The sequence below is a fragment of the Macrobrachium nipponense genome, chromosome 44 (assembly GCF_015104395.2).
Source record: "Macrobrachium nipponense isolate FS-2020 chromosome 44, ASM1510439v2, whole genome shotgun sequence".
Lineage (NCBI taxonomy): Eukaryota > Metazoa > Arthropoda > Malacostraca > Decapoda > Palaemonidae > Macrobrachium > Macrobrachium nipponense.
Window position 1 is genome coordinate 50,435,051 of NC_087221.1, and position 13,370 is coordinate 50,448,420.

General features: G+C 38.2%; 1 protein-coding gene across 8 annotated transcripts in view; it reads left to right on the forward strand.

The window, feature by feature from the left end:
* The window catches only part of LOC135204350 (lachesin-like), a 238,990-nt gene extending 228,295 nt beyond the window's left edge, over nucleotides 1-10,695 (forward strand). For all 8 annotated transcript variants that reach the window (XM_064234547.1, XM_064234542.1, XM_064234541.1 and 5 more), the window contains 5 exons: nucleotides 2,910-3,099; nucleotides 3,711-3,839; nucleotides 4,535-4,654; nucleotides 5,149-5,325; nucleotides 8,674-10,695. In XM_064234547.1, coding sequence (XP_064090617.1) covers nucleotides 2,910-3,099; nucleotides 3,711-3,839; nucleotides 4,535-4,654; nucleotides 5,149-5,325; nucleotides 8,674-9,116 — 1,059 coding nt within the window. In that variant the 3' untranslated portion in view covers nucleotides 9,117-10,695. The remainder of the gene's footprint in view (nucleotides 1-2,909; nucleotides 3,100-3,710; nucleotides 3,840-4,534; nucleotides 4,655-5,148; nucleotides 5,326-8,673) is intronic.
* The last annotated feature ends 2,675 nt before the right edge of the window (nucleotides 10,696-13,370 follow it).

A 13,370-nucleotide genomic window follows, 5' to 3' on the forward strand; every position in this document is an offset into this window, starting at 1 on the left:
AGTCTCTATGTTAACACATTTTCTGTGTCTATTTTAACACCTTTTCTGTTTCTATTTTAACGTACTTTCTGTCTCTATGTTAACACCTTTTCTGTCTCTATTTTAACGCATTTTCAGTCTATTTTAACACATTTCCTGTGACTATTTTAACACATTTTCTGTATCTATTTTATAACACCTTTTCTGTTTCTATTTTAACGTACTTTCTGTCTCTATGTTAACACCTTGCCTGTCTCTATTTTAACACCTTTTCTATCTTTATTTTAACACCTTTTCTGTCTCTATTTTAACACCTTTTCTGTTTCTATTTTAACGTACTTTCTGTCTCTATGTTAACACCTTGCCTGTCTCTATTTTAACACCTTTTCTGTCCATTACTTGCTGTTCGTGTACTTTGACCAATGTGAGTTATCCGGTGAAAAGACATCTTGCACACAATTATGATGGGTTCTGTAAATAATTCTCCAGATTTGCCCTATTTGTTTAGCCTTGATTGAAGACCATGTCGATGCTATGTATAGGAAATTGGTATGATCCTTGATGATTATCAAACAATAAAAAATAATTTTAAGAAACAGGATCTATACTAGACAGTGAGTGACCCCTTATGGTTTTAGCCTCGGTGTGTGTATCTCACGTTTCTGGCGTGTTTAGTACAACCCCTTTTGGGGATTACCTTAAAAACATCAAGACAAAAGACTGGAAATATCACAGTGACCCCCACGAAATAATCAACTCTTAGATACGACCCCCCCCCCCCCCCCCCCCCCCCCCCCCGGAAACACTAGTGGGTCATTACGTAGGAAAGAACTCCAAAAAATATATTGAAGGAGCTTTATCATTGAAGCAGAACTATACTTGCTCTAATTTGTGAGCAGGTGAACGTATATAGAAAGATTCCTAGATACGAGAGAGAGAGAGAGAGAGAGAGAGAGAGAGAGATTACCGGTTCGCCCAAGAAAACTTTTTTTTTCTGTTTTTTTTAAATCTGGACACTTCAGTGGCAAAGGGGGATAATTTACTTGCCCATTTAAAGATGAACCTTCGGAACACACGGGGCGAAAATAATATATATAAAAAAATATGCGCTGGCCCAGGTGTCCCTCAGCGGCTTTGATTGAGAAGCTGCAATTTAGGTCGCATCCACGCCGTTTATCCCCGGCCGCTCTGTCTCCCACCCCCCCCGCCCCCCCGCCCCCCGCTCCGCTCCGCCCCCCTCGCTCTCTCTCTCTACTGCGTTTACCCCCGCTCATTATCATTTTGACTCTTATCGGTTTGGCTTGTTTACGTGGTTAGATTGTATGTATGTGTTATATTGATATGTATATATGTGTGTGTATCATATGACATTATATATATATATATATATTTTATAGATATATATATATATATATATATTATATATATATATTATATTATATATATATATAGATATAATATATTATATTAGGTATAATAGTTATCAATTTATCTGTGCCAGGATATCTAATTCTCTATCTATAATATATATATATATAATATATATCTATATATATATATATTATAATATTATATATTAATATATATACTATATATATATATAATATATATATTATATATATTATATATATATGATATTTGTATATATGTATAATTTTTATGTACAGTATATATATATATATATATATATATATATATATATATATATATATATATATATATATATATACGTATGAGAGAGAGAGAGAGAGGTTTTTATTGGCTAGACGAATTACCTGTCGTGTAGGGAAGCGAAAGATGCAGTACTCGAATTTTTTTAGATCGATACTCGCGTAAATTCTCGCGATATTCTGAACAGAAGTAGAAGCAGAGTTAAACCCAATTTTGAGTTACTCGATCTCCCCAAGTTACCCCAGTTACCCGGACACCCGAAGGGGGTGTTGGTAGGAGCTGCATTTGCATCAAACAGAATAACTGAAGAACTGGATGGGAAATGGGACAGCGATGTAGGTGTAGTGAACCTGACATTGGAATTTACAATTTGATGCTCAGAGTCACCTCTCGCGATCACAGCTGACTGGAGAGTAGTATATCTTTGCCAGCTTTTGCTCTCCCTAAACAAATTGATAATTTTTTCTAAATTAAAAATCTTACATTAATACGGGAACTCTCAGGAAAATGCATTCTTGATGCGATAAATTGATACTTTTTTGGAGCTGATGAATATAGGAGTTTTAAGGAATGCAAACCTCATTCAGTCTTTAGAAATAGTGAGTAAACAAGTTGGAAAGATGAAACAAATTGTGATTTTACGAAGGAACAAGATCATCCACTGATGTTAAATGGTTTGCCTCAGCCTCTAATCAGAATAATTTACTCGTTTTATCCATAATGATACGTAAGTTTCTTTATTTTGTTTTAGTTTTCTGTAAAAGAAAACTTTTGTGCCGACTTTGTCTGTCTGTCCGCCCTCAGATCTTAAAAGCTACTGAGGTTAGAGGGCTGCAAATTGCTGTGCTGATCATCCACCTTCCAATCATCAAACATACCAAATTGCAGCCCTATAGTCTCTGTAGTTTTTATTTTATTTAAGGTTACAGTTACCTATACTCGTGCATATGGCAACGATGTAGGATAGGCCACCACCAGGCCGTGGTGAAAGTTTCGTGGGCCGCGGCTCATACAGCATCACACCGAGACCGCCGAAAAATAGATATTTTCTGTGGCCTTGATCATACGCTGTGCAGAAAACTGGATTTCTTCGGCGCAGTTTTTACTTGTTTATGCTAGTCAATAATTATCACTGTGCGGGTTATTTTTTAACGTAATAAAAACGAGTAATACTAAATGGTCTTATAGTGAGTAATTGCAAGGTTGGCTGTGCATAATTCACATCGAAACTATAATCTGTAGACCTGCCTCTCTTCCAGATGGGATTCCTGGAAGTGCTCCGCCCTCCAGAGATAGACGACGACATGAGCTCAGGGGACGTGGTCGTCACGGAGGGCGAGATGGCGACGCTGAAATGCGTCGCCACGGGTCACCCGAAACCTTCCGTGACCTGGATCAGGGAGGACAGTGCCAACATCACGATTTCCGACGGTCACAGTGCCAAGCAAGGTGGGTGTTTGAAGTTTCTCGTTTTCTTTCTCCCGTCTGCCTCCCGTTTTCTTTCTTTCTGCCGCTCTTATATGCTATTTTGATTTGACTCTCGTAAAAGTAAATTGCATTTACTGTCATCATTACATTATCAGTTCCATCATTGCATTTCAAGTTGCCTGCTGTTTCTGACATAAAAATAGCTCGTAGGAAGACACGTATTTTTGGAACTTTTACCTTTTATCTGACGTTTATGATTTGTGAAACTGTTAGAATTTTTAGATGATTATCCCTCTCTCATGTAGTTCACATGTGTTCTCCTATTATAAGAAGTGTTATCACATAATTTACATTTATTATCCTTTGTTTGCCTGTAGGACGATTTTAAACAGACCTATCTAGTTTGTATTTTAATAATGCCTTGTTTCCCCTTCGACAGACGACAAAGAACGTCTCTCGATCTTTCTTAGTTTACGAGTAATGAGGGAGACAACTATTGTTTAAAACTCTTGTCGCATAATTGTACATTATTTTCCCCATTGCTAAGTGGTTAATAACTCTCTCTCTCTCTCTCTCTCTCTCTCTCTCTCTCTCTCTCTCTCTCTCTCTCTCTCTCTCTCTCTCTCTCGCAGTTCAATCGTGGGAAGGAGAGGCCTTGACCCTACGGCGAGTGTCCAGGGACGACATGGGGGCCTATCTGTGTATCGCCCAAAACAAAGTTCCTCCGCAGGTCTCCAAGCGAGTTCTCCTACACGTCCACTGTAAGTTCCGCGGAACACTGTGGTGTCATAGTTAGTGATCTCGTCTCCATAATGCCTGAACTCAACAGTAATATAAAGGATGACAATTTTTTTTACTACAACACGCAGTACCTTTAGAACTCTTGGCTGTAATTTATTTGTGTGTGGGTGGGTGGGTTTGTTTTTTTTTTTTTTTTTTTGGGTGTGGGGGGGGGTGGGCCTGCTGGTCTCCAAATACTGACTTATTGTTTATTTTACATATGTAATTATGATCTTGCTATAACATATTTGTTCCTTTTACATATCCGGTCATGAATTTGTTTTCAAAAAATAGTTATTCTCCCAATTTCATCTGTTGAAATCAATATTTTATTGGTGTTAAATTCTGATTTATGTCAAAACAAACTAGTTATTCGCTCAAATTCTTCTGTTAAAAACATTAATTTATTGGTGTTAAATTGTTATCATAAAGTTTGGCTTATTTCACAGTTTTGCAATTCGAGTATAAATGAAATTCATGCTTTTATTACGGAGAAAAAATTAATTCAGTTTCCCCCCCAACACAGCATTTCAGTGAATCTGTTTTAATCAAAATAATAAGGTTTTGGGCTTATTTTCAAACAGTTTTCTGGCCGAATTCGACGTCTAAAATGAATTTCATGCTTTCATCACGAAGAAAAAAATAATTCATTTTCCGCCCCAAAACTGCATTTCAGTCCATCCGATCATCCACGTGCCGAACCAGCTGATTGGGTCCCCTTACGGGACGGACGTGACGCTGGAGTGTAAAGTGGAGGCCTCTCCGAAGCCGGTGACCTTCTGGAGTAATTCGCACGGTAAGGGCTATAGGTCCTCTTTGTCTTGACTTGGGGGCGGGGGCCGGGGGTTGTCCGTCCGTTACAGCAGCTGATTTTAGTCTGTATCAGGTGGCGGCATTTTGCTTAAATGATATTGCTTTTGCCGCTAATTTTCCTAAGTCTAGTTAGGCCCATGTAATGCCTTTCTCATTTTGGTCACTGGAGTCAATCTGACCTCGACCTTTGAAATTTATAGAGAAATATGCGACTGCAAACCTTTTCTCTATGGAATTATGCAGCATTTAATCTATCCTTTAGCCGTGCAGTGTGTTCCTTATACACGGGTATAGGCCTAGTGCTATCCAGCCTAATCCCTCCATGAAAACAGAGACTAACACCTCCCAACCATATTTCTCGTCTTCTTCTACAAAAGAAATAGACTGAACAAAACATTCTCGAAGGGACTAGACTTCCCAACCATATTTCCCGTATTCTTCTTCTTCTTCTTCTTCTATGTCTCCCTCTCCCTCCAGGCGAGATGCTGATGTCGTCCTCGAAGTACAAAGTGAGCGAGGAGCACAACAAACCCGGCGGCTATTCTGTTCACATGCGGCTGACCATCAGGGACCTCACGGCAGCCGATATCGGCAACTACGCATGCGTCGCCAAAAATTCCATCGGCGAAGTGGATTCCAACATCAACGTTTACTGTGAGTATTTGTTTATTGTTGCTGTTGTTGTTGTTATGTCAGAGATCATTTCTTACGTTACCTGTGATGCTAACAATGATTGGATTCCAACATCAACATTGTTGTTTTTATGTCAGAGATCCTTTCTTATGTTACTTGTAAACCAAACACTGACGGGTTGGACGACAGGATAGTGGTGTATCAAGATGCTTCAAAGATATTGTAGTCGTGTTTTCCACAATCCGTGGGATCTTCCTGTCAATTGTTATGTATGCACTTTCATAGTTTTGACAAGGAGAGTAGTGCATGTTTTTTTTTTTTTAACAATTACACCACTCTGTAGAGAGAGAGAAGAGAGAGAGAGAGAGAGAGAGAGAGAGAGAGAGAGGTTTATCGGATTTAACTTAGGCTGCATTTTTAACATCTTTGTTTTTCTGTTGTCGACATTTTCTTATTTTTTCATTCCTTGGGTCTCTTCTAAAAAAAAAAGGAACTATTTTACTGACGTTTGGTGAAGATATATCCTTTTTGTAACCCTAGGACATACAATCACAAAGGCATAATAAGAGAAATTGCCAAAACCCTCTTTAGATATCAAGCTTTCCTTGTCATCAGGTTATATTTCAAAAGGAGAGGATATTCAGATCCAGTCAAGTTAGACAATTAAAGACGGAAATTCATCTTTCATAAAGTGTCCATAACTTGAATAGCGAAGAAAAAACCTTACAGTGTTTAAAATCCTACGGGCTGCTCTATGAACAAGAGTCCGTGCTGGCATAAGGCCTGCTTAATCTCAAACAACAACTACTACAGTGTTACATCATATTCCTGATTACAGTTTTTTCCTTTTGAATAAAAGATTCGTGTCTTATAATGTAAGTGAATCTTCAGAAATTGTCCTGTGTGTGTGTGTGTTGTTTTTTTTTTTTTATCATGGTACTCTGTCGTCTTCTTTGGCCACATTGTAACTCAGCAGTGTTGTTTTATCATTGTGTGTGATTTGTTACTACTATGACGTTATCGGGAACTCCTTAACTCGCAATTCATGAAGGTTTTGTAATCAGTAGAGGAGGAAATATTTTCTCACTGTAGGTTCAGTGAAACAGAACTATAACTAGATGATTATTTGCTTACGTAGTCTTGGAAGTCTAAACACACACACACACGCACACTTATAATCTTATAAATATATATATATATATATATTATATATATATATATTATATATATATATATATATATATATATATATATATATATATATATATGTTGTAGGAAGCCCACTAAAATATTTTTCCCATTTAATGGGCTTAGTGCACGGATACAGTGTTTATAACTTTCCTTCATATGTATGTGTGTGTATGAATATATGTGCGTGTTTGTAAGAGAGAGAGTGAGAGAGAGTTCGTGCACCGGGAGTTTAAAAAAACACCTGAAGTGAAATAATGGCATGCAAATGAGCTTCGACTCAAACACCACCTTTAACGACTTCCTCCTTTGCATAAACCTAAATTCATAAGAATGATGACGAGAGTCGAGATATGACGGCGGGTTGAAAACTCCTATTCTCACAGATTAGGAGGGAGAAGAACGAAAGAATGAGATGAGGAGTGGGGGGAAAGAGCAGGTGAGAGAGAGAGAGAGAGAGAGAGAGAGAGAGAGAAGAGACTTCTCCACCCCTTCCCCCTTCCTCCTTCTCCTCCTCCTCCTCCTCGAGCAATCTCATTCCATGGTAGCCGGGCACACAAGCCACCGTGACTACCTAATTATCACCCACCCTTGTGTGTGTGTGTGTGTGTATGTGCGCGCGCTCGTGTGTGTGTGTGTGTGTGTGTGCGTGTTTGTGTTTTCGTTTTGTAAAAGTACTGATGGCCCTGCATTTGTTTGCCTGAAGGTGATCCCGTATTAGCGGTTTAAATGTTTCCGTGGTTAACTTAGGATGAGTTACCCTTTGGAATTGGATGAGAGAGAGAGAGAGAGAGAGAGAGAGAGAGAGAGAGAGAGAGAGAGAGAGAGAGAGAATGACTCCCCTAAGATGATAAGAAAAGTTATGAGTTCTTGTATACAACCATAAACCTGATGTTTTTATATTTTTATCAATCTTGTGTGCCATATAGAATGAATGAGAGTCTACCTACCACAGGGAGGCGGAGACAAAAGATAAAGAATAGATTCCGTATCTCCTGTCAACTTTAAAGAGAATTGAGTTCGCGAATAAGCGAAATATTGAGGCCTCCTTACCTCTTCAGAATGAACTTGACTTTTTGATGTACCTTGGAATCTCCCGTCATTAAAGTCACGAAATAGTCAAGAGACAATGATTAATCAAATGTATTGATTGAATTGGGAGACGTAAACGAAAAGGAAAGGTGAATATAAGGAATAATGATGTTTATTTATTTATATATTTATTTATTTATTTATTATTGTTACTTGCCTTTCGATATCTCATTAGCTAATGAAGCAGTTTTAATCTTTCTCAACGAAAAAACAAACACAGACCGATATAGTCAAACGCTGAGAGAGAAGAATCATAACTGGAAAATCTAATTTTCGTTGTCAGGGCTATGTTCTAACTAGCTAGGAGCTTTGCACATTTCAGCATTCTCTCTCTCTCACACAAACACATTCACACACTATCATATATTTATATATATATATATATATATATATATATATATATATATATATATATATATATATATATACGTATATATATTATATATTATATAAAAAAGATGATCAAAACAGAAAGAAAATCTTGAGTAATCAGCAAGATTGAAATCATGATGGTCTTCTGCTCACTAATTCTTTCGTTTACTTCCCAAACGCGTACGATCAATCAGTGGAAAATTGGAAAATTAGCCAGAAATTTAAAAGAAGGGAAAATGAACCTCGTGGGGACCCAAGGAATGACAGCGTCAGGAATGGAAAAATGAATATATGAATGCAGAAGGAGTGGTTCAGTTCATATGAATTTAGGTCAGAGGGTCTTTTGGGGTCATTATTTGCAAAAGTATTCAATTAGAAGAAGAAGAGAAGAGGGAATGGTTCCTTAATTACTACTTGCCACCCTACGCTAGATACTGACTGGTAGCGTTTTTAGCTTCCAGGTTTATTTTATATAGAGTCAAATGAGCATTTATTTTCTCAAGTTCAAGTTTGCAGATGCTCAAACCGGTTACATCATTTATTTTTAGCTCCACGTTACCAGCCTTAGAAACATTTATGCCTCGACTGCACTTGCCATTGAGGTCGATCTTCCAGGGAAATCAAACGACACGATCCGCTGGCACATTAATAGTTCATGTTGCTCAAAAATGACGCCTTTCTTATTACTGAGAATTTTAACAACCTCCTCTTTTTCAGACATTCCTCCCCCAACGACTACACCACCTCGCCTCTTGCCCACCTTCATCGAGACGAATCGCGTCGACCAAGACGACAACCACCTAACCTCACCTGGCTTCGTTCCGGGAGGCCTGACTCCTCTGGACGCTGTGGACAACGAGGTGTTCAAGATGGGAGGGACGTACGAGGGGTCGGGCCTGGACCCTTGGCTCTACCGGAGGAAATACACGGAGAAGGGCCGCTCCATCCCCACGTCGGAGAGCGCCTCCCTCCCGGAGATCAAACCCCGGTTTCACGACAGCAACGACATCGACAACTCCTTAGGGGCGTCCTCCTCCAACACGCAGTACAGCGGCGGTTTTGCCCTGGGGGCGTCTGACTCGCTGCTCAGTCGGTTCACCAGAAACTGTGCCCTCGTGGCATTAGGGCTGATGGGGGCTCTAATAATGCTGCGGCCCTAGTGACAAAGCAATCACCACCATTTCTGCCTACATATGCTTAGCTCCCCTTTTATTCTCCATTTAGCACTATTTCTATTCACGAGTCACTTGGAAAAGAGAGAGAGAGAGAGAGAGAGAAAACGAAACCCTTCAGAAGCCAGAATTCCGTCACAAGTCCACCCATCCAGCAGTACTTGTATATAGTTAGCTGTTCCTGCCCTCGACAACCCAGAGTTTCTCCAGCTATTGAGTGGAGTGGCGACCATACCCATACAGAATGCAATGCAATAACAATATCAACGTGTTTGTTCCTGTTCTTTGCCATATGAAAACGTAAGGAAACATGACAATGCTCAACCCAAAAGTCCACAGTTTAGACAAGCAACAGAAAGATGCTGACCTTTTCCTGTATAAGTTGGCCTTACTGTATTTACGTTCCAAGAGTCGCGAGTTCTGTAGACTCTTTACTCTCCTCTCTAGGTACATAACTCTAATAACTCAACCATATCATTGCTTGTAAAAATGTAAGTCTCAACACTGCTAGTATTAATATGATAAAGAACTTTTCGTATATAAGATACGTTAGACAGTAGATTATTATACTTTGTAACTGAGTGCCATCAACACGATTGCGACGTCAAGACTATATTTGATTTTATTCTATTTGTCAGTTTTTGTTTATGTTTTGGAGAGGGGGAACAAGGCGAGAAAGTGTCTCTCGTCTCTTTCTTTGTGCCCCCGAGGTTAGAGGTTGGGATGCGAGGACTTAGATCCAGTCCTTGCCAAGGCCTTGCTACCCGTCTGAGATACTGTTGCGATGGACACAAAAAGACAAACTGAAGTATCATCCTGAATTGCATTTGTCTCCTTTGCTGTATGATGCAGATCATTTTTTTTATTCAGTCTCGTGTGTTGAGTTACTACTAAATGTTCTCAGTGAGCCCAGTGAAGAAATTAAAAAGCACCGTAGTTGGTTAGTAGACTTTAAAAGATAAAGTATTTGAAGACACTGATCTGCCAGACGTGGAAGAAGGCAGATTTCGTTGGATAAGGAAAGTGGTACCTGAGGCAAGAAGGAATTCCTAATAGAAACTGAGTTTGCTGAAAAGGCGATCGACATGGAAATTGTCGTACTCGATATCAGAGTTGAGCAAAATCACTTTTTTTTATGAGTGTTCTTTCGTCTGTTAATTTGTGTCCCTATATACCGCTTCAATATATTGATTATGTATTCGACTATGTGGATGGAAAATGAAAAAGCGTTTTTAACTTCGCGGAGGTGAAAACTATTTGATTTTTTTTTTTTACATATACCTGAAGTTGTTTTTCTAAAGCAAGTCAAAGGTGTATCTCAAATCACAGCATGGAGGAAGGGCCCGATTTGGACGGTTTGCAAACATTGTATTTTGACTTCCTTTTCATTTTCAAAATGTCCGTGTTGCCACACAACGTGATATTTTATGTAAATTGTCCAGCTGTTCTCAAATTCCAGAAAATTGCAAATTACCTCTTGTTGGTTTTGAAAACGACCAGATGAAGGGGAAACTGACAAACACTTGTAATTTATATATAAATATATATATATATATATATATATATATATATAATATATATATATATATATATAGCTTAAAAAATCACAGTAGATGCACGTGACTTCATAAATAAGCGAATACCACGGGAAAATGATAGTCAGAAATCCAAGCGCTTTCGTCTTTATTCAGACATCGTCAAGGAGCTACTGACGATGTCTGAATAAAGACGAAAGCGCTTGGATTTCTGACTATCATTTTTCCCGTGGTATTCGCTTATATATATATATATATATATATATATATATATATAATATATATATATATATATATATATACAAGTTTCTCTATTCCATGATATAAAACAATTGGCGTATAGTCATGATGATTAAATTAATCTGTAAAAGAGGCTTCAGGAAATTAGATATCCTGACGATAAATTACAAAAAAAAAATGTGACTTCGTTAATTTTCCACGACTGTTTCTTCATCATCAAAGAAAGCTTCGCAGAGACCTCGAACTGCAGTGGGTATGCGTTTTCACAAAAGTCAGAAAGTGTTACGAAGGACTTATTTATTTAAAACAAAAATATTGTGTTTTCAATTCACATGTAATTACTATTCAATTTCTTTCGTTCTAGCATCCAACAGCTCGCAGGAAAGGATTAGAATGGTAGCCCAAAGTTTCCTACATGCCTTATCCCTCAGAAATACAGGTGGAAAAGTTTCTTTTTGACAAGACAGGGAAACGATAAATAACATTTAGAATGGGCAGTAGCAGTGGAGTGGAGTAACAAGCCACTGAGTCTATGACAATTTCGAAATGCTTTTCCTGTCTCCCAGACAGAAAGAAAATAAGAGGAAATAAGTGAGACGAAACAGACGAACCTACTTTACTCAAGTCTACACACAACGATCTCTTCTTTGAATACTTTCATAAATGTTTTTGGGTCCCTTTTGGTTGTACTGACTGTGTAGCTCGTTTGCAGTACAGCAATAGAATGACATAGCTTTCACAGTGTAATATTAAGACGTCAGTGAATACCTCAATAAAGAATTTGGTGTTGACAGATTATTCATATATACTATAATGATATAGGGTCATTCTTGAATGTACATATTCCCCCCACCCCCCTTACATATTCCATACCATATTTAGACTGTGTATCGAGAGACGAAGAAAAGAGAAGTGTAGATATGTTCATAAAGCGTTTTTTCCATTCTTGATTTTATGTTTGAAAAGGTAACTAAAATTTTTTTTGGCTTGGTAGTGAATTACGCTGCATTCTTTTAGAAGAACCAATCGGCCATATTGAATTCACTTATACGCTCCGTTTACTTCCATCTAATGGGGTCTCACACGCAGATTCTTTCGTAAACCATAGACCCATTCAGCTCTGTTAGACGTAAGGGAGTTATATATGAATAGATGTATTAACTGAGCGGAGACACACTAGCACTTGTTTTGGAATCGTTTTAACGTCCTGTCACGGAAGAGCCAACAAGTATGACTTCAGTTTTGCACCAACTTTGGTTCCTTGATGCGAAGTTTCGGTGCCAAAAGATGCCGATAAAATGCTATTGTGACCCCGTCTTCTCCTTTTTCTTCTTCTTCTTCTTCTTCTTCTTCTACAACGGACACATTCAGACGGGAAGTAAACATTCCTCTTCTTCTTCTTCTACAACGGACACATTCAGACGGGAAGTAAACATTCCTCTTCTTCTTCTTCTACGACGGACACATTCAGGCGGGAAGTAAACGGAATGTATATAGCCGTTCGTGTTGATAGATGTTTATGTTGTGTCAGATGCTGCGAGCCACCACGGCTCTCTTGGTGTGACATATCATATAATTATGTTATGATAATTATTAAAGAGTTTGAATATTTATACAGTAGATATTTAGCAGTTGCATAAGAGAATGTATTGTAAAGATTTCATACTCATAGATCTCCCTTATATAAAAATGCGTAAACATTCAACATTCGCCAAATATGTCGATTTACACATCAGCACTTATAGACTCACACCTGAAGATTTGCAGATCACAGCTCATTGACACCTGCAGACGAAATACCAACACTCACATTCACATTACCACAAGAAGAGGTAACGTAGTTTACACATCAACACTCACAAATTGAAACAAAAAGAATAAAGAGATTCTGATATATGCTGAAGGTGTATCTATTATGTGTATATATAACTTTTATTGACTGTAATATAACACTTCCAATCAATCACAAACTCACACTTAACCGATGAAAGGAGAATGAGATGACTGATCACGGGTAATCTCGCCTGACCTTTCCAAAGAAGAAAGTTTTCAAAATTCGGTTAATAAATCATTTCGCTAATGCCTTTTTGTTTCAAGTGGACATCATCACAAAAAAATGGAGAAGAAGAATACGGTATATATGTCAATCAACGCATTGGCCTAACCCTTTTGGTGATGTAGGCACGAAAGATGGTCATTATATGATGATATAAGCATTATATTGTTCAGAAGTTGCTGCCGTATAATAATCATCATTTTTTGTCACATATATTCCTTCATATGCCCATTCACTCACCACGGTGGCTCCCTGGGTATCATTGTAGCCCAGTGATCCTCTAGGGTCTTGTGAGTTTTGGTAATGCTAATTTTGCTGCAGCCCTTTTCTTTCCTTTTACTGTACCTCCTTTCATATTCTCTTTCTTCCATTTTACTTTCCACCCTCTACAACTGGGGGGTTTTCCCTCCT